Source organism: Hemitrygon akajei, unplaced genomic scaffold, assembly GCF_048418815.1.
Source record: "Hemitrygon akajei unplaced genomic scaffold, sHemAka1.3 Scf000052, whole genome shotgun sequence".
Taxonomy (NCBI): Eukaryota; Metazoa; Chordata; class Chondrichthyes; order Myliobatiformes; family Dasyatidae; genus Hemitrygon; species Hemitrygon akajei.
This window is the reverse complement of record NW_027331938.1, coordinates 6578947-6601720: the sequence shown is the minus strand read 5'-3', so window position 1 is coordinate 6601720 and position 22774 is coordinate 6578947. Positions and strand designations below refer to the sequence as shown.

At 46.2% G+C, this 22774-nt stretch overlaps 1 protein-coding gene across 1 annotated transcript in view; it reads right to left on the bottom strand.

Annotated features, from left to right (window-relative positions):
• LOC140721221 (NACHT, LRR and PYD domains-containing protein 3-like) overlaps positions 1 to 22244 on the bottom strand; it is a 56417-nt gene extending 34173 nt beyond the window's left edge. Inside the window, exons 1-6 of the mRNA XM_073036075.1 lie at positions 22127 to 22244; positions 18336 to 18503; positions 8579 to 8746; positions 7085 to 7181; positions 4682 to 5041; positions 3014 to 3180 (exon numbers count right to left, since the gene is read on the bottom strand). Of these exons, the coding sequence (XP_072892176.1) occupies positions 3014 to 3180; positions 4682 to 5041; positions 7085 to 7094 (537 nt within the window). The 5' untranslated portion in view covers positions 7095 to 7181; positions 8579 to 8746; positions 18336 to 18503; positions 22127 to 22244. The remainder of the gene's footprint in view (positions 1 to 3013; positions 3181 to 4681; positions 5042 to 7084; positions 7182 to 8578; positions 8747 to 18335; positions 18504 to 22126) is intronic.
• Positions 22245 to 22774: the final 530 nt, after the last annotated feature.

Here is a 22774-nt window from a genome sequence, read left to right as displayed (position 1 = left end):
TGTAACCTGTGGAATATCGAAAGACATTGAGAGGATGTGGAGATGTTGCTTTTACGTGGGGGAGTCTAGAACCAGACGGAACAGCCTCAGATTAGAGGGACGTCTATTTGGAACAGAAATGAGGATATTATTTAGCCGAGGAGTAGTGAAACTGCAGAATCCATTGGAACTGACAGCTGCGGAGACCAGGTCATTGGGTATATTTAAAACAGAGGCTGGTATCTTCTTGACTAGTCTGGTCAGCAAAGTTCACTGGGAGAAGGCAGGAGAATGGGGTTGAGAGGGATAGTAAATCACCCATGATGTAATGGCGGAGCAGAATCGATGGGCCTAATGGCCAATTGTGCTCTGATGCCTTATGGTATCATGCTGTATAAAGACAAAAGAAGATTAAGGAATGTCAGTGCGGCTGTCTTATAATGGAGATGGTTACTGCCTGGCACTCATACCGTAAAATGGTAATGACTTCCTGAATGCAGGCATGGGTTTCCTGAGTAACTGAGGAATTATGAATTAAACATTGAATAGTCTTCAAGCAACATACCCCTATGATGGAATTAAGGTAACTGAATATGGATGGGCTTAGGACATTGCTCTGAGAAATAAGAGAGGCAGCGTTTAAGGGTCAGGCAGCGTTTAAGGGTCGGCACAACATTGTGGGCTGAAGGGCCTGTACTGTGCTGTATTATTCTATGTTCTGTGTCCCGGATTTGAATGATTGATCTCCTAGAACAGATATCAGTAGGGAATAATGGACAACAATTATGAAATAAATCAGCATAATTCCCTGATGGCCCACTGCACTGTAAAATAATCCCTCAGTTTCACTGCTACCAGGTCTGAGGAGTTACAGTTGTGAAAGAAATTTAACCAGTAAAGCAGACGTCTCCAGATGATGAATTTATAGATCAGCATCATATTTACAGATTACCTCTTGCCTTTGGATAATGCCTGTGTGATTCATTACAGACAGCGCCAATGAATCCCAACGAGAACAGAGTTACTCACGGGTGTAACACACTTGATTTTCTAATACCACTCATGGCTGAATAGGTCAGATCCAGGACAAGACAATCACTGTTTGTGAGCTCCAAGGAGAGTGAGCTGAAATGGTGTGTCCCTGTCTCTCATTAGTCAGATATTCAGCAAGTTAGCAGTTTTTTTTTGTTTGCCCCTTCCCTTTCAGGAAATCCTATTGATCTTCTTCCCTTTCAGGACAACCTGTTGATTTTTTGGGATCATGAGATATCAGATATCACCAGATTTATTTTATGTTTTGTGCTTTCTTCTGCCCTTTTAGATCAAACTATTGATGTTTGTGGTCATAAGATATCAGCTTTGTGCGTGATCTTTCACATCCAATCAATCTCAGAGTTTTTCGAGGAAGTTACCAGGAAAGTTGATGAAGGCAAGGTTGTCGATATTGTCTACATGGACTTCAGCACGGTATTTGACAAGGTCCCGTACAGGAGGTCGGTCTAGAAGATTCAGTTGCTTAGCATTCAAGATAAAGTAGTAAACTGGATTAGACATTAACTTTTTGGAAAGAATCCGGAGTGTCACTATAGACTGTTGCATTTCTGTTTGGCGCCTGTATCTCGTGCAGTGTCACGGGGATCGGTGCTGTGCCTGTTGTTGTTTGTCATCTATATCAATGATCTGGGTGAAATTACGGTTAAGAGCATCAGCAAATTTGCTGATGACTCCAACATTGGGAAGGAGCAGTTGACAAAGAGGTAGATTACAAGAGCTTGCAGTGAGGTCTGGACCAACGGGAGAATGAGCTTAAAAGGGGCCGATGCAATTTAATGCAGACAGGTGCAAGATGTTGCACTTTGGATGGACCAATCAGTGTGGATCTTACATAGCGACCAGTAGAACAAAGTGATCTGGGAATACAGGTACATAAGTCATTGAAAGTGGCAGCAAATGTTGATAGGCTCTGAAAGTAAGTTTCTTAGCGCATTATCCTTTGTAATTGAAAATATCGTCTACGATATGATGTTGTATAAGACGTTGGAGAGGCCTAATTTGGATATTATGTGCAGTTCTGCACACCTACCTGCAGGACAGATGGAAATAAGTTTGAAAGAGTACAGAAAAAAAACATTACAAGGATGTTACCTGGACTGGAAGACCTAAGTTATAAGAAAAGAGTGAACTGATTAGGACTTTATTCATTGGAACATGAAAGATTGAGCGGAGATTTGATAGAAGTGTACACAATTACATTGGGATATAGATCGGATAAATGCAAGCAGGCATTTTGTACTGTGGCAAGGAGGTACTGCAACAAGAGGTTATCACTAAAGGGTGAAAGGTGAAAAGTTCAAAGGGTACAAAGGTGAAACCGGTTTACTCAGAGGGTGGTGAGAGTGTGAAACTAGCTAGCAGGGCAAGTAGTGCAAGTGGTTAAGAGAATTCTGAATAGATGCTTGCGTAATGAGCGTATAGAGCGCCATGGCCCGGTGCAGGTCAATGGGAATAAGTAGATTCTGTAGTCAGGCATGCAATAGATGGGCCAAAAGGCCTGTTTCTGCACTGTACTTTGCTGTGACTATGACAAGTCAGCCACACATTGTTTGGGAACTCACGGAACCAAGACAAGCTGTGGTTAGCTGGTTTCCCTCCCTCAGGTACCGCAGTGAAGCTGGTTGGCCCAATTGACAGTTTAATACTCATCCTGGATTAATGAGATGAGGTGAAGCTACCCGACGGTTCAGCCAAGATTTGAAATTAGTTTCAGACCGAATGCCTTTTGGAAGTCCAGATATGCAGCCACTGCTCTTACTTCACACTGATAAATACAGCAGGTGATACAAGAAAAGGTGATGCTAAACCTGCAGTTCCCAGTGCTCCCCACCTTAACAACTGAAACCAGATCTGCGAGAGACGAGTCAGAGATCAAAGCCTCCATTCCCAAGTCGATCTCCTAAAACGTGCAGGAGATTAATGTTGATCACTATTCCCTCTGATACCAGCAGATCAGTGACAATACACGAACTGCACTCACCTCATTTTCTTGTCTGCTGAAATGTCCCTTCTTTGTCAACATCCAACCCAGTCTCTCAACCTTTTCTTCAATTGCTTGTTTGAGTCTGTCTCTGTAGAACTTTGTCAGTTGGTACAGTCGATATTCCTCCCCCTGTGCCAGGAGGTCGGAGATTGTAAACTCTGGCTCTGTGAATATAAAAAGGAAAATGTTGGCTTGAACTCAGATATCCCTCGTCTCCACCGCTCTCACCCAGCTCAACAAAAAACCGTGTCTTGAACCTGCCTACAGATACAAAATTGGATTAATTCTCCATCTCCAACACCATCACACTGAGCACGGAGTCCCCCTACGGCTGTGTGCACAGACCACTGCTGTTCACTCTGCTGACCCACGACTGTGCTGCAACACACAGCAAGAACGACGAGTCAGCTTACAGAGAGGAGGTGCAGCAGCGAACGGACTGGTGCAGAGCCAGCAGCCTGTCTCTGAATGTGAACAAAACAAATTTCTTGGTCCCTTGGTTCATCTAGCGGAGAATCTCAGCTGGTCCCTCAACACCAGCTCCATAGCAAAGAAAGACCAGCAGCGTCTCCACTTTCTGCAAAGGCTGAGGAAAGTCCATCTCCCACCCCCCATCCTCATCACATTCTACAGGGGTTGTATCGAGAGCATCCTGAGCAGCTGCATCACTGCCTGGTTCGGAAATTGCACCATCTCAGATCGCAAGACCCCGCAGCGGATAGTGAGGTCAGCTGAGAAGATCACCGGGGTCTTGCTTCCCGCCATCACGGCCATTTACACCACACGCTGCATCCGTAAAGCCAGCAGCATTATAAAGGATCCATGCACCCCTCGTACAATCTCTTCTCCCTCCTGCCATCTGGGAAAATGCTCCGAAGCATTCGGGCTCTCACGACCAGACTATGTAACAGTTTCTTCCCCCGAGCTATCAGACTCCGCAATACCCAACACCTGGCCTGACACCTTACTGCCCTATCGTCACGTATATTATTTATTGTAATGTCTGCACTGTTTTGTGCACTTTATGCAGTCCTAGATAGGTGTGTAGTTTAGTGTAGTTGTTGTGTGTTATTTTTCTTTTCCTCTGTTGTTTTTTATTACGTAGTTCAGTCTAGTTTTTGTAATGTGTCATGTAACACCATGGTCCTGAAAAACGACTCATTTTTACTATGTACTGTATCAGCAGTTATGGTCGAAATGGCAATAAAAAAGTGACTTGACTTGACTTGAATGTAACACTTGCCTTAAAGCCTACCCAACAATGTTCTAGGCATTACGTACTAGAAGGACCACATTTAACATAAACCAGTCCATCCCCCATCAGACCCATTCACCTATTTAAATTTGGATGGGCATAAACGTTGGGACTGTTGGTAATATTCGCTTCCCAGAGATACTCTCTCCATCCTGGCGAATACATTTCCCCTGATTCACATCCCGGAAACACTCTCCTCATCTGGACAGCTGCATTTCCTCCAATTCACATCCTGGAAATCCTCAGAGCAGGTAGTACATTTCCTGTAGTGGGGTAACGGCTGCCCAGTGCACCACATGTACCACACCCACACATTTTCCCTCTCCTCTGACCAACCCTCCAACAAGGCCTCACCTTTACCCTCCACCCTGCCGCATTCTGTGAGCGCATCACCCTCATATTTCACTCACCCGCTCCTTCTTGGGGACTTGACAGTTCTGTGTTCAATGAGCTTCCGAGCCGACAGACAGTCACCTCACTTGTACCGGTTCCAGGGTCCTGATCGGTGTCTCTGACGTCACTGTCTCTGGGCTGACAGGCAGTCGCCTCACTTGTGCTGGTTCCAGGGTCCGGATCAGTGTCTCTGACGTCACTGTCTCCGGGCTGAATTTTCTCCTCCTTCTCTGCGGCCGGACCGCATTCCATTGGGACATCGCTCTCAATCTGACCCTGTTTTGGTACCTTTCTTCCCGTGTCCCGATCATCTTCCCTCGACGATCTGCCTGGTAAAATCCTCTTCAGTACGTTCCGTACTAGTTTCAATTTCCCACCTGAAATAAGTGATGAATTGCAGGTTATACAAGTATGATTTAGATCTGAGCAAAACTGATTCAGATTGCAATGGAGCCGAGACTCTGGCTGACCAGATTTGGAGTGGAACTGTGCTGGTTAATGTGACCCGTAAACCCTGTCAGGTGATCATCCCGATAAGCCGGTGACTGGACACATTTACTCCCAGTAAAATAGCACGATAAGCACGGTAATACCAATCACAGCAGTTGAACGCACGGATGACCACGGGATCATAATGCACCGGTGTCCGGTGATACTGGGAAATATCACTGTGATTATCTTCCACAAGCTAAAATCTCCCTCGGTCACTAACTGTCCAGTAGTCTGGGTCACACAAAGACCAGCAACGGGATTACACATGGTCCAGTCTGCTGGATCACACATTCTCCAGTTGCTTTGTCACACGAGGGGCTGGAGACTGGACAAGGGGACTGGAGTTGCTTTCTCCAGTCCCCTTGGTCACAGACTGACGATTCCCTTGAGACGCACGTTGTCCGGTCCCCTGGGTCGCAGGCTGACCATTCCCTTGAGATCTATGCTGACCTCTCCCCTGGTTCCCTTCTTATCCCCCACCTGCTGATCATCATGTAACAACTATGCATATCATTGGCAAAGTCTTGGTTATAGAGCTTTGTGTGTAGTTGCAGTTGCTAATCTATAGGATGGAGGTGATGAAGCTGGAAAGTGTGAAGTGCGGTACTGGACCAGGGTGTTGTTTTTTGTGTTATATGGTTGGGCTGGGACAGCTTGCCCTGGAGCACAGGAGCTTGAAGGGAAACCACACACACACACACACACACACACACACACACACACACACACACACACACACACACACACACACACACACACACACACACACACACACACACACAGTAATCAGGGGTGCAGATAGGGTAGATGGTCACAGTCTTTTTCCCCGGGTAGGGGAATCTGAGACTCGAAGGAAGAGATTTAAAAGGGACCAAACGGGCATTTTTTCACGTGGTGGCTGATGGGTATAAATTACATGCATCCAGAGGAGGGCTCAAACACAAATAAAATTACAAAATTGAGAGCATGTGGGCAGGAAAAGGGGGAGAAGAAGTTTACTAGAGAAATTTGGGAAACTGCAGGAAAATGGGACATTTAGATCAGCATGAATTATATGGGCCAAAGGGTCCGTTTCCAGGCCGTAACATCTTTTTTATTCCAGCTGGAATCTCAGATTTCAGCACAATCGTAATGTCTACAGGTGACACAGACATTTGGTCATTGGTTATGCCGGGTTTCCCAGCCAAGATCCTGGGAATTTAAATTCATGTGGAAGATCATATCAAGAGGGAAATATTTAGAAACTCAGGTTCACCATTTCTCCACAGCCCAGACATTCACTGGGGTGTTAAAACTCCGAAGCAGATCACAAATGTATCTACAATGAGCTGCCTCCTGATCCTCAGCCATTCCCAGCACCGGCAATGATCTCCGCTCCGCTACAGAAAACAGATTTCGGTGACACCCCTCCTCCTTTGCGTAGCAGGCAAGAAAAACCAGGGGGGAGTTGGTAGCTTTCCTTCCAAAACCTGAAATGCTGTGTTATCATAGAATCTCGGAAATCCCGGAAATGCTCATATCATCTGCTTCTAAACTTTATAAATGAAAGTTGAAGATTTCTTACACATCAGGGTCTGTCTGGAGGTGAAATGGACCCTGACCCTGAACATTTACATAAACAACAAGATCACTGTCACATTCCTGTCTGTGTTTCACTCACGACCACCTGATTCAGGAGCCCCTGCTCCTTTCACTCAGCTGAAGCTTTGTATGGTGAGCGGAGTGATTCGACCATTACTGGTGTCAGGTCCCTGCGCTGGAACTGTTGGATTGATCAATTACTCAAGGCCGCTTTACCAGTCGGATAAATGACACTGCTGGATGAAACTTTTCTATGCCCTGTTAACACCTCTGTCAGTTTTTTTTTCACCTGAACTAGTGTGTACAAACGCGATAAAAGTTTAATTCAAAGATCCCTGTGATCATACCTTTGTCCATTCTGATTCTGACTGACGATTGTTGATTGTCGTCGTCTTGTTTACACTTTGGTCGCTCTGTGGGACAGCTCCACCTGCTGGTGAGTCTCTAAATTTCACAACAAGCAGACAGTGAGTCAGAGAGTACGACTACTTTGCAAATATGACAGTATTTCTATCCCCTGTAGCATTTGGCATGGGGACCAAACATTCCCTGTTAGTAACCACTTCCACACCATATCTGTCCACTGATACCTGGCGCATCTACTGACAGAGTCACAGGGCAATAAAATGCAAATTCAGAGCGTTCAGCCCAACGAGACAATGCCAACCACAGTGCCCACTGAGATGGTCACAATTTCCTGTGATGGGGCCATCTCCCTTCTGGCCTCTTCACTCCATCTACACACCCCAACTGCTTTTTGAATTATGCAACTGCACGTGTCTCATCCACTTCCTCTGGCTGTTTCTTCCACATGATCCCCAACATCTGCATGAATCCGCTGCTGATCAGATTGGCTTTGCAATCTCTTTACCAGCCCCTGTCCATTTAGATCCCCTAGATGCTACGATAATCTTCTCTGTGAACAGCAACTACTAATGTTGTGCATTCTGCGAACTTACCTGTCAAGTGATCCTTGTGCAACCGCATCCAAATCATTGCTATAAAATAACGAATATCAAAGGTCCCAATTTGTAGCCTCACGGCACATCGCTAATTACTCACATCCATTGCGAGGAGAAACCTTCAACCAGCACTCTTTGCTTGCTACCTTGAAGCTAATTTTGAATACATCAAATTTGCTCTCTCCGGACAGCATGGGACCTAATCATCGGGGCCAAGCTGTCATGTGACACCTTGTCAAAGGCTTTACTGAAGTCCCATGCACAACATCCATGGGAACATAACTTTGAATTTCCACCTCTGCTTAATGTCACGTTGACAGGTTCTGACAATTTGATTAGCAGAAAAGTACTTGATGAGGCCAAGGTATGTCAATGTAAATTATGGGTTGCCATGTGCTAGTCAGGACTGAATAAAATGCAGCGTTGGGATATTTTGCTTCATAAATGGTCTGTTCTCCGCGAAGGCCTACGTGACGATATATTCGAGGGTAAGTATACCACTGAAGATTGCAATAGCCAATGGGATCAAGGGCATGTTGCTGCAGTTCATGGTAATTCCACATTTCTACAATCACTACCACACGACACACTTGGGGCTTCTTATAAAGGGAGGAAATTGTCAACGCATTTTAAGATGATTATAACGTAACAAGGAAACATTAGAACTAACCAAAAGCTACTTCAGATGATGCAGGACCTTCAAATGAGCAAAGACTGAGAGAATGTGATTGACTGTAAAGAGCTGGGCTTCTGAAAGCACATTACCAGACCTGGAGTGATTGCAACTTGGTCTGACCGAGGCATTCCACCTATTTCGTACCTTCCTTTGTAAAGATATGTAATGTTTACAGGACCAGTGTTCGAGTGAATGAGACTCACCAAACTTTCTCCTGACTGAATCAATGAAAACTCTGAGTCAGAGGGTTCTCTTCAGTTGGTACTCTCAGTCCTCGGGCTGGTTCACTTGTCGCTGTTCCCTCGTTCTCATTCGTGGCTTCTTTCCAGCTGTGGGCTTTTCTTCCAATAAATCTCTCACCGCAGGTCTAACTTTAACCAGAGAGATAATGAAGCACATTAACAATACAAAGGAGAAAAAAATATTTCTGCTCAATTTTTTCAAAAGCGAATCTCACTGAAATTTAAACGCCTAAGACAAATAAAAGAATCTCATGGAACAAATCTATAATTGTCCCTCACACGTCACAAATCCTGATACGGGATACGAAGGACTCATCATTCAGTCATGATAAGATATCAGAGCAGAATGAAGTGATTCAGTCCATCGAGTCTCCTCCATCATTCAATCATGGCTGATTTTTTTTCCCGCCCCAATGTCATATTCCTGCGTCCTCTTATAAAGTGCTGGAAACTCGGTACAGCAGATTGCATCTGTGGAACAAGACACTGTGGAAGACCCAGTATCAGAACTGGGATTATCCAGGATGATGCGTGATATGCTGAACGCTTAATTGCGCAATTTGGCCCAGATCTCATCCTTGCTCATACCTATAATGGGGGAGGTACTACACACAGTGTTCTGAAAAGATAGTAAAAGTGATTATCGGGGCATTAATAGTGATCTTTCGAGAAACGAAAACGAAAAGCTCTTGAATTTATAGTAAATGGACCGTCTAGTTATTCGCGGCTCAATATTAGTTCTATATCGTTCAGCACCTGAGCGTCTTTGCCTCACAGTACGCTCCCACGGACAAGGCGAAACTATTATTAATTTTTCTTGCGTTATTCATTATTATTTCCTGGATACCAGAGAGGCTCCCGGTGAAACTGTTTTGTCCACTCTATTGACTTTTAACATCTCCTCGATAACAGGAAGCACGATAATGTACCATATTCAATCGTGATTAATATGCATAGAATGTAACGTGGTTCGGTCTCCAATGTTCCCTCTAATTACTATTTTTGCAGCTACATGGATCAACCATTGCTCTGAGCCGGAAATTTTCACACGGACTGAGAAAAGCACAACATCATAGATGTGTCCTCTTTTGTAAAATGCATCTATGAATATTTTAGGATGAAGACAGACAAGAGAAAAAAAAACATTTTTTTGATCTTACTTACTAATTAAAGGACAGGATAAAAATGCAGTACAACAAAGAAAAACGTCCAGGTTTCATAAACGTTTGTCCGGCAGTGTTTAATTCCATCTGCGCTGAAGGACGCCTCACGTCTTAATAAGCTGATAAGGAAGGCGGGCTCTGTCGTGGGCAAAGTACTGGAGAGTTTAACATCGGTAGCTGAGCGAAGGGCGCTGAGTAGGCTACGGTCAATTATGGAAAACCCTGAACATCCTCTACATAGCACCATCCAGAGACAGAGAAGCAGTTTCAGCGACAGGTTACTGTCGATGCAATGCTCCTCAGACAGGATGAAGAGGTCAATACTCCCCAATGCCATTAGGCTTTACAATTCAACTGCCAGGACTTAAGAACTTTTTTTAAAGCTATTATTAATGCTTTTTGAGTTAGTGATTTAGATGCATATCATATTATTACTGAGTTAAGTATTGTATGTAATGAGTTTTTGCTACAACAAGTGTATGGGATATTGGAAAAATGTTGAATTTCCCCATGGGGATGAATAAAGTATCTATCAAAGGCTCCGTTCGTGGGAGCATTTTGCTTCTGCAGACTAAAGTCCCTTCCCGTACTGAGCATGCGCGATGTCGTCAGCGCGTTATCGGAGCTGTGAGCGGGGCCTCGGAAACGGACCTGCAGATGCTGCAGCCCTGCGGTACAACGGGATCACATGACGGGTGGACGGTCTCCCACGTGACTCGGTGACTCCGCTCCTCGCTCCTCACACTCTGCCCGACACCCCCCCCCCCCCACCGCATTTCAAACATCATCTCATAATTACACTGGATATATTTTAAAATTTCCCTCTGCATCTTCCCCGTCCACATCCCTCCACCCCCCGGGTCACAGTTACGGGTCTGAATCCCATCCCGGTCCGGCACACATTTTAGACCCAATCCAGAATTGTGCAGGTTTTATTTAAATCAGTCTATGTTTCTATTCACATTTCCCCGGCCGCACTGAACAGGATCACTGAAACATCAAGCGAGAAGCAACAGGAGGTGGCCATTCAGCCCCTCCAACCATCAACAAGATGGCGGCTGCTCTCCCATCTCAGCCACATGTTTCTGCCCGATCCTCATTTCCTCCATCCCTTCGGTCTCCACACATCTGCCGGCCTCTGTTTTATGTGAGGACGATCACCGAGTCTTCACCGCCCTCTGTGGAGGGGATTTACAGACATTCACCACCCTCGGAGTGGAGACATTTCCCCTCATCTCAGTCTCGGACAGTCCACCCCCTTTTCCAGAGACTGGGATCGCTGTTCAACCGGTAATGATGTTGTGCATTTCAATGTGTTCACCTCTCAGTCCTCGATTCTCTAAATGAAAGGGCTATCACATTTGATCTTTCTTCATATGATGACCTCACCACTCCAGGGATCAGTCTGCTGAATCTTTGTTGCACTCTCTACAACAAATACTCTCTAACCTCTTTGTTCATCCTCTATAGAATTAATTTCCATCTTCTGCAACCCCGTGTTGCCCCAACCACTCACCTCCCACCCCTGTCACTATTTCCACCTTCCCACCTCCCCCCTCACCTGGATCCACCTCTCACTCCCCAGCTCTTGCCCCATCCCCACCCCTCACATCTTTTCTCGGACTATTTCCCGTCCACTCTCAGGCCAGAGGGAGGGTCTCGGCTCGAAATGTTGACGGTCCATTTCCCTCCACAGATGCTGCCCGACCCACTGAGTTCCTCCGGCAGTTTGTTCTTTGGTCTATATAACCCGTGTTAGTATTGAGGTGGGGCAGGATTTTACACCATATTCCAGGTACAATCTCAACAAAGTCCAAATAATCGTTAAAGTCATTTTCATTCTTATACCTGATAACTCTTACAATAAATACAATGTACTTTCTACCTCCCTCCCTAGTCACTGCACCTCAGTCCCTCATTACATAACGCACAGATGGTGCAGAAGAGGTTTACCAGGATATTGCCTGGATTAGAGGGCATGAGCTATAATGAGAGGTTGGACAAACTTGGGTTGTTTTCTCTGGAGCCCTGCAGGCTGGGGTGAGACGATGGAGGTGTATAACATTATGAGAGGCAGAGATAGAGAAGACAGACAATATTTTTTATCCTGGTTAGACATGTCTAATAAAAGAGGCCATGTATTTAAAGTGAGGGGGAGTAGTTTGAAAGGAGATGTGAGGGGCAAGTGTTATTACCAGAGAGAGTGGCGGGTTGCTAGGATGTGTTGCCCGGGGTGCTGGTTCTGGCAGACACAGCGGTGACTTTTAAGAGATATTTAAATCAGCACATGAGTGTGAGGGACGTGTGGACATTGTGTTGGCAGAAGGGATTAGTTAGCCATTTGATTCCTAATTTAATTAGCAGAGCAAAACGTTTTGGGCCGAAGGGCCTGTTCTGGTTCTGTACTGTTCAATGTTCTGTGTCTCTTGTCAAGAGGTTTCAGGGAAACTGAGGTAAAAGGAGTGAGTTGGAGAAACAGGTCAGCTGGAGCCCAATGTGGGAACTGTGAGATCACCCACTTCTGCAGCAGAAACAAATATTGAATTTATTGCCAAGTGCACAATATGGGAAGGTACAGGGACAGAGAAACACTGACTTGTAGCAGCATCACAGGCAGGTACATTCAGATGACAGATTATACAATTCTGCGCCATTATCAATATAGAAATACAAGTTTTATGTCATTAACAATATACAAATATATATGTTGTGTCAATAATCATAAATATAGATTTTCTGTCATTAACAATGTACAAATATACATTTTTTTCAAGAGCAGTCTAGAAAATGTTAAATTTGTTCCCTCAGCCAAGTTGTTGACACAGTTTGGAAACAACTGGGCTCCAAGCACCGGTACCTGCAACACCCATTGGGACATCATGCAGACCCAAGAAGGGTCAGGCTATTCATTCCCTTTTAACACCAAGACACCAGAAACAGGAGCAGGCCACTCAGCCCGTTCAGTTCATCCTGTCATTCAATAAGACTCAAGACCAGTTCACTCTTGCCCCCCAACACGACTCCAATCCACTTTGCCCGGACCATCGGCCACACTTGCAGATCAACAGTGTGTCGGTGTTTGCCTCCCAATGTGGCGAATCTCTCTGCTCGCCTCTGTATCCTGTCCGACCCCTCTCACACCATCTTCATCCTTTCAATAATATACCCCCCTTCCCCCCTGTCAATGGGCTCCTTCCCCATCCTGCTCCTTGATCCCCCAAACAACCTCTCAGACTCACACCCCTCTCACACCATCTTCACCCCCCTTCCCCACTGTCAATGGGCTCCTTCCCCAGAGACAAACAACCTCTCAGACTCACCCCCTCCCACACCATCTTCACCCCCTTCCCCACTGTCAATGGGCTCCTTCCCCAGAGACAAACAACCTCTCAGACTCACACCTCTCTCACACCATCGTCACCCACTTCCCCACTGTCAATGGGCTCCTTCCCCAGAGACAAACAACCTCTCAGACTCACCCCCTCTCACACCATCTTCACCCCCCTTCCCCACTGTCAATGGGCTCCTTCCCCAGAGACAAACAACCTCTCAGACTCACCCCCCTCTCACACCATCTTCACCCCTTCCCCTCTGTCAATGGGCCCCTTCCCCAGAGACAAACAACCTCTCAGACTCACCCCGCTCTCACACCATCTTCACCCCCTTCCCCACTGTCAATGGGCTCCTTCCCCAGAGACAAACAACCTCTCAGACTCACCCCCCTCTCACACCATCTTCACCCCCCTTCCCCACTGTCAATGGGCTCCTTCCCCAGAGACAAACAATCTCTCAGACTCACACCCCTCTCACACCATCTTCACCCCCTTCCTCCCTGTCAATGGGCTCCTTCCCCAGAGACAAACAACCTCTCAGACTCACCCCGCTCTCACACCATCTTCACCCCCTTCCCCACTGTCAATGGGCTCCTTCCCCAGAGACAAACAACCTCTCAGACTCACCCCCCTCTCACACCATCTTCACCCCCCTTCCCCACTGTCAATGGGCTCCTTCCCCAGAGACAAACAACCTCTCAGACTCACACCCCTCTCACACCATCTTCACCCCCTTCCTCCCTGTCAATGGGCTCCTTCCCCAGAGACAAACAACCTCTCAGACTCACCCCGCTCTCACACCATCTTCACCCCCCTTCCCGACTGTCAATGGGCTCCTTCCCCAGAGACAAACAACCTCTCAGACTCACCCCCCTCTCACACCATCTTCACCCCCCTTCCCCACTGTCAATGGGCTCCTTCCCCAGAGACAAACAACCTCTCAGACTCACCCCCCTCTCACACCATCTTTATCATCTCAGTAAAATCCCTCACCCTCGTCATTCTGCCAGATCACTCACTCTGCGAGTAGCCTGCATCAAGCCAATGGGCCGAGCAGTCTCCTCCTCTCTGTCAGCAATACATTATAATCCGGCCACAGAAGTCACTTCACGAACGCACCCAACTTCACGTGGAGGGAAATGTAAATAAATAAAAAAGGCTGGACATTTACTTTGAGATTTGTTCTGTTTTGAATGGGAGTTTGAGGACGGGAGCGGAAGTCGGTATCAGCAGGGGTAACGCCCTCTCGGCCGGTCCATCTCCGTTATTGGGTGTAAGCAGTGATTGACATCACTTCTCACCAATGTGAAGAGGGTAACGCCTCTGTTGACTGTCGGGTGGGTTGGGTGGGTCAGGTAGCTGTTACCTTAGCCGGTAAAATTCAACCGTCTCAGCACCAGTGTGACGTAAGGAAGTGCGCACGTGACGTCAGATCCTAGTGTGGGGGAACTCACACGTGACGTCAGGCATGAGGGGACGCAGAGTGATATCAAATCCCAGTGTGGGGAATGTGAGTGACTTTAAAGAGCTGGGATACTGACAGCACATCACCTGACCTGGAGTGATAGTAACTGGTCTGACAGAGGCATAACTGGTACTTCTGGGCAATTTCAGTCTCATCCCAACTATTTACTACCTTCCTTTGTGCAGGTATGTAATGTCTAAAGGACCAGTGTTTGAGTAAATGAGACTCACGAGACTTTCTGCTGACTGAATCACTGGAGACTCTGAGTCAGATGGGTTCTCTCCAGTTGGTGCTCTCAGTCCTCGGGCAGGTTAACTTGCTGCTGTTCCCTCGTCTTCACTCGTGGTTTGCTTCCATTTGGGGCAGTTCTTCCAATAAATCTCTCACCTCAGGTCTAACTTTAACACAACGGGTTCGACGGACTCGGAGTCCGCTGCGGTCGGGGCGCTTTCACTGTGTGCTGCGTCTGCGAGGCTGGGTCTGACGGAGCTTTCATTGTCTGTGAAGCTGAGTCCACAGGCGCCTTGGAAGTCCATAGCGGGGGTAATCCCTTCTGCCGACTGCGTGGGATGACGAGTCTATCGGGACCCTGAGGACTTGTGGAAACTGTGTCATGGTTTCTTTCGAACTTAGAATCTTTTATCATCTTTGGACTATTTTTTACTGTGCCCATGGTTTTTTTTTTTAATCAGTTATGGTATTGGCTGCACTGTTGTAACTATCCTTTAACTGCAACTATGTGGTTTTGTGTAGGTCTTGTAGCTTTAGTTTTTGGTTTGTTGGGTGGTAGAGTTGGTCTCTTGACTTGGTGTGTCTGGGTAGTCTTGCTTTGTCTGGTGGGTTTGGAGCTCCTTTCCGGGGAAACACATTAAGATCGTAGCACCTTCCGGTTCACAGTCCGGTCCATGTTCCTTATTCCAGGTTTTCCCCAGTTTCTGTTGAGGAAGCTGATTCTTGTCCATACCCCCTGACTGTATCCCTTCCCTTCACCTTCCTCCTGGAGCCTGCGTCGCCTGGAGCCTTGCCTTCACCGCTGTCAAGTCCAACCACCGGAGCAAGATAAGGAACTGTCTTTCATTGTTTTCAACTGGAGTTCCAAGGGTTTGCCCACCCCTGATGTAACACTCACTGGTCTATAATCCCCAGGATTAAACCCATTGGGTTTATTGATGTGGCACAGAGCGACTGAGCAGAACCCAAGTGCAGGACACCGGCGTGGAGATTGAGCTGGGGATGCGGGCGCAGGCGTGAACGTTGGACAGCAAACCGGAGGAATCTTGGCACGGAGCTCTAACATGGAGTCTTGACACGGTGACGCGGTTTTCATGGAATATCTTGAGACTGGAGTTGAACTTAGAACAAACAGTTCTAAGCAGTCGAGAAACAAAGTATCACATGGGAATAGACCAACAAACTGGCAACCTGTGATCGTGTAGCCATCGTATTTATTTCACAGCCTCTGATGAAAACCAGGTGTATGGTAATTGAGTAAACTAGCAGCAATGGAGATCTAATGACTGAAATTAGGGCATAATTAGGGAGAAAGGAGCGTTAAAGGGGAACAGCCAACCGGAACCATGACAATTGAATTATGGAACAACATTTGACAGCCTCCAATCATGTGTTACTATCCCTGTGGCCAGAGAGGATACAATGATCATTGTCAATGCCCGGTAACCTCCCCCCTCACTTCCTGTAGTAACGTAGTGTATATTGGTAGATTGAACATCTCTTTCTTAATATTGCCATGCTGCGATGCTATCATCACAATCACTGTCCATCTCATTGGTAACTGAAGCAAAGCATTCATTAAGCGCCTCACCTATCACCGCATCCTCCAGCCACGTTTCCACCTTTGTTCCTGAGTAGTCCTAGTCCTACCCTCAATCTATTCACCCTCCTCTTCTTCACCCACATGTAGAATGCCTTGGGTTTTCCTTCGTCCTACTTCCCAAGGACTTCTCAAGTTGCCTTCGACCTCCAAGTCGCTTCTTAAGTTCCTTCCAGGATACCATATAATTCTTTAGAGCCTCGCTTGAATGTTGCTCACTGTACCTAAATAATGCTTCCTTTTCCCTCTTGCTTAAATGTTCTCATCCCTTGTGAACCACGGTTCGTTTATTTTAACATTCTTTCACTGTGTGTGGAACAAATCTACCCCGAACCGCATTCAAGTGTTCCTGAAACAAACTTCACAGTTCCATCTGGCATTTCCCTTTGAGAAAGTTTTCCCAATTTACACCCCCAAGATCCTTCGAATACGATTGTAACTATCCATCCACTGGTTAAATACTGCCTCGTATTGTCTGCTACTATCCTTGTCCATGACAATGATAAAAGTTGGGGTGTTGTGGTCTCTATCTCAAAAAGGTCACCCATCGTGACATCTGTCACCTGACCAGCATCATTGCCTCATACTAGATACAGTATGGCAAATCTTCCAGTTAGCCCATCCACATACCATGTCAAGAATCCTTCCTGGACACACAACACATTCTGCCCCATTGACACATTTTGGAACAAGGAGGTGGGATCAACATCAGGAAGGTTGAGATCAATAATGATAATAACCTTGTTGTTTTTGCACCTTTCCCAAATCTGCCAAGTTATCTGCTCTCATTATCCCAGTGGCTTTGGGGGAGGCCTATAGAATACTCACAGAATGATAGCTCCCTTCCCTTTTCTGACTTCCACCCACATTGATGTCCTCTGTTTATGTAACTGTCATATGATTCCTAATTAGTAAAGACAATTCTCCGCCTTTCACCCCCCCCCCACCCCCCCCCCATATGTATTATGAAACAAGTAAAACCTGGAGCATCAAACACTAATCCTGCCCTTGTAACAGTCCGGTCTGTGTAATGGTGATAACATGTACCATCCATGTTCTAAGTTACTCGTGTTCTTAATACATATTGTATTGAATTAAAGACATTTCCAACTGACTACATGATGCCCTGTCCACATCCGACCCTTCCACAGTCTCTGTGAAATTCGCATCTACCTTTATATCAACCCTTCTATTATCTGACCAAACACTCTGGTTCCCATCCCGCAGCGACTGAGTTTAAACTCACCCCGGCAGCTCCAGAAGTCCCGGCTGCAGGGACATCTCAAGTACAGATATAACCCATGCCTTTGGTACAGGGCCAAATGGGAACATAACTTCATTATAAAACCCAAATATGCTTAATCACAGGTTCGTAGGTTCTGACAATTTATTAGCAGAAAAGCATTTGATGGCGACAGGGTATACAAATGTAAATTATTGGTTGGCATTTGCTAGTTAAGACTGAAATGTGGTGCTGGGACATTTGGCTTCAAGAGGGTTTGCGGAGGCTTGTGCGACAACATACTCGAGGGCAAGTATATCGTTGCAGCTTGCAATAGACAGAGGAGTCAATGACATGTTGCTGTAGTTCATGGTGATTCCACATTTCTGCAATCACTAGAGCAGGAGAAAACTGCGGCCTCTTATAAAGGGAGGAAATTCTCAATGCATTTTGAGATTATTGTGACCTAACACAGCCAAGCAAGGAAACAAGCAGAACTGATAAGAGTTTGAAATGAGCAAACAATATGAGGGAATGTGCGTGGCTTCTCAGAGAAATTAGCAAATCTGCAGTGAGTGCAAATGGGTCTGACAGACGCATACTGGTATTCCGAGGCTTATTCAGTCCCACTCCAGCTATTTCCTACCTTCCTTGGTACAGAAATGTAATGTCTAAAGGACCAGTGCTTGGGTAAATAAGACTCACCAAACTTTCTCCTGACTGAATCAATGGAGACGCCAAGTCAGATGGGTTATCTCCATTTGCTGCTGTCCGTCTTCGGGCTGGTTCATTGTTGCTGTTCACTCGTCTTCAGTTGTGATTTTCTTCCTGTCGTGGGCTTTTCTTCCAATAAATCTCGCAGGTCAGGTCTATCTTTAACCAGAGAGACAATGAAGCATGTTACTCATACAAAGTAGAACAAAGAAGTAAACTTATTGGAACTTAAACTTGAACTCATATATAATGATGCGAGTGAAGAAATCTGTAACTGCCCCTCACACTTTCCAAAGCCTGACATGGGACACAAAGAAACACACACAAAATTGCTGCAGGACCTCATCACACCAGGCAGCATCTGTATGTCGACTTACTCTCTTCCATAGATGCTGCCTGGCCTGCTGAATTCCTCCAGCATTTTGTATGTGTTGCTTGGCAGCATCTGAAGATTTTCTCTTGTTTGTGATGGGACACAAAGAACTCATTACTCAGTCATGGTATAAGATACAAATCATAATGCACAGGAGTAGAATTAGGTGATTCGGTCATTCTAGTCTGCTCCAAAATCAATCATGGAGGATTTTTTTTCCAACACCGTATTCTTGCTTCCCTGCTATAGCACGCAACCTATTTAGCAATCCAGAACATGAATATACCCAACGACAGCCTCCACCACCCTCTGTGGCATCGAATTCCACAGATCAACCAACATTTGGCTAAAGTAATTGCTCTCATCTCAGTCTTAAAGTGAAGCTTCTTTATTCTGAGGCGGTACTCTCAGATCCCAGAGTCTCCGTCTAATCCAGACACCCTCTCCATTCTCACTGCAACCAAACTTCCTGTCATTCAGTCGGTGTAAATAATCACCCCTGTCCTAACCCGCCAACCTTGTGAACTCCACTGAACACAGGCCCAGGGCCATCAAATGCTCCACATGCATAATGCTTATCATTCCCCGGATTATTCTGGCAACAAAGAGCCCTGGGAGAGCTCTTGCTTGAGATACAATCTTGCGATGGGGGCTCCAGGAATATGGAGCTGTCAGTGTTTGGGCTTCAGTCTACGTTGGTGCTTTTACAGATGCGGCTGGATGTTCCTCCTTCCGCAATGAAGCAGACATCTCCGGGGGCTGGATATTGGTAGCGTGAATCTCTCAGTGTGAGATGTGGAAAAGATGTGCGAGGCTCTGGGTGCGGGCTTTTACCCTCTGAGGTTGCATCCTGGGATACCACACATGTCTTGACCCAGATAAAATGAATCAGGGAATCAAATTGTCCGCGTTTATGAGATGTTGAGCGAGTATTTCTGTTCTGTGCTCAGATGTTTGGTTCTGAAGTTCCTTTGGAAGCAAAGCAGAGAATGAGTTCCCATTCCATCTCTCACAGGGAGAGACTGTGATTAAATACCCTGTTTTGTGTTTGCACCGGTAGAAATAGACCGGGGTTTCAGAACTGAATTCACATTTGGAAATTCCCCCTCACTCTCACCTGTCTATCTGCCAGTGGAAGTCAAAGAGAAACTCTAGATGCTGAAGATAGAATAGAACATGGAACAGTACATCACAGGAACACAATAGTGTGCCAAACCAGCTGAAAAGTAAATCAAACCCCCCCAAAAAAAACTACACTACATTTTCTGTGTAGCCATGTACATTCATATACAAATCAATGGCATGAATAGTAAATTACAGAGATCTCAACACTGACACTCACATCCCACTCGTCACAGGCCTCCAATCGTTAGAACCATCTACATTCATCCCCCTCTCCTTCTTGTTCTCTAGCCCGGTGTGAATCCACCTCGCCAGCCCCCTGTGAATCCCACGTGACCGAACCTCCCCGATCAGCTGCCATGCAGGATCTTGTTACAGACTTTACCAAAGTTCAGATGAACAACATCACTGCCCAACTTCACCTAACGCCCTAGTTCATTCTTAAATAATCTCCAAAATACTTGACAGATATGATATCCTATTGGACAGTGTTGACTGTGATTTCCCCATAACCAATGCCCAACCGCCCGGGATTTCAACTTCACTGCAGACTGAGAAAATTCCGATCCCAGCTGCAGAATTACCAACCTGGACTGTAGCCCGCATACTGCCAGTTCCATATCATCAGAGTCACCGGCCCAATATTATCACCCATACAAAGACGCCTTGGTGCCGGCAATTTGCCGTGGAGTTCCTGCCATTTCCGATTCACAAACTAAGGTGGAACTGGAACCTAATGACCCTCTGCCGGGGCCTGTGCTCAGACTGGTTCCCCGGTCTGTATAGAGGATGCGGATACACTTCAGCCTGACCCCAGCAGCTAAACCGAGCACATTTGATCTCTATGTCATCGCTGTGTGGGATCTTGCACAGCAGAGCGGGCTGCCATGTTTCCTGCAGTGTAGCAGGAACAAAATGTAAAATTATAAAGTAGAAAATGCTGGGAGCTCAGTACATCAGACTACGTCTCTGAAAGGACAAACGGTGGAAGACCCAGTTCCAGAACTGACACTGTCCAAGATGCTGCCGATCTGCTGAGCGTCTCCAGTATTTTCCCTTCCTTATTTTAAATTTCCTGCAACTGTAGTATTTACTCCCTCTTCATTTTAATGCACAGATAGTAACTGATTGCCACCCTGAACTGTAAATGCCACCCCACCCCAAACAATTTATTAGTTCTGAGTTCATTCTGACCCTGGTGTAACACATCCCACACAGTCAATGCTCACAGCATCCTTTCCTCCCACTATCATTCTGTTACATTTGCTCCCGAGGCCACTGTCTCTACGCTGAGAGGCGGTGACCACAGAGCGATAAAAACTGCAACACTTGCTGCAGCTCTGACGGGCCGTTACCCTGGAAACAGAGGAAATGGCTCACTGAAAATAACCGAAAAAGGAAATAACAAACTCAACATCAGATGCTGTGAGTTCCGTTATGACAAAGATTAACAGTGCAGCCATTTTGTAACGGTGAATCTAAAATTGAAATGGCTGCTTTTACCCTGTCACGTGTTGTGTCCAACTAAACCTCTGGTATTCCTAGCGAACAATAACTAACTAACTAACCAACTAACTAACGAACTAACTAACTAACTAACTAAATAAATAAATAAATAAATAAACAAACAAACAAACAAACAGACAGGCACACAAATAAATAAATAAATGGAAAGCTGCAATACTAAACTTCACAATGAAGACAAAGTTTAGAAGAGAGATTGCTGAAATATATCATTGCGGCATTGGGATACAGGCTGGACAATCATTGAGCAAGCAGGTTGATATATATATCATTGAGCTGGTGGCATACAGGCAGGACAGAGATTGAACTAGAAGGTTGATATATATCATTGAGGTAGTGGGATACAGGCTGGACAGAGGTGGAACAAGATGGTTGATATATATATCATTGAGAATGATTTGTTTTACCGAACGGCCGCTTCCAGTGTGCTGGAAATATGTAAAACAATTATCGACCCCAGGCGGAGATCCAGGTGGAGTTTGGATCCGATACCGGGCCGGGTGACGGAGGTAAAGTTCACCAGGTACATCTTAATGGATGGGTTCAGTCTCGGCATCACCACCTCATCCCGCTCCTGGGACCAGAACACCAGGGGCTGAGCATCGGCTCATCTCAGGCGGTTCGGTGTGAAGGTCCCATAACCCGGACCGACCACGACAGGTTGTATCCAGGAAGCGGGACGAGGCCGCCAGTTCGAGGAAGTAAATGGGACTCTCTGCCCAGCATGAGGTTCCCCGCACCCGGGATCGACTTCAGTACTCACCGATGGGAAATTGTCGGTTGCGTTCAACCCCAGTGACCGGCCTCAATACTGACCGATGAGAACTTCATCAATTTGTCCGGAGAGCAGCGAGATCCGTCCGCCGGCTCCCCACAGACGATCAGCTTCAACAGAGAACGGAAAGAAAACCCCGCCCATCCGGAGTCTGTGAGAGCGGGGGCGGGGCCTCGGAAGCGAAAACCTGAGATGCTGCAGATCTGCGTTTGAAATGGGAGCGAGAAACCGGTGACTCTGCTCCTCGCCCCTCACACGCTGCCCGACCTACCTGCCGCATTCCCCACATTATTCCATATTTACACCAGCTACATTTTTAATGTTTCCCTCTGTATCTTCCCCGTCCCCATGGCTCCATCTCCCGGTTCTCAGAGTTAAGGGTTCGATTCCCATCCCGGTCCAACATACAATTCCCACCCGAAACGGAATTGTGCAGGTTTCATTGAAATCACTTCTATGTTTATAAACACTCTTTTTCTATTCACATTCCTCCGGAGCCTCACTGGACAGGAAGACTGAAACATCAAGTGAAAAACAGCAGGAGGTGTCCATTCAGCCCCTCTAACCATCAACAAGATGGCGGCTGCTCTCCCATCTCAGCCACATGTTTCTGTCCGATCCTCATTTCCTCCATCC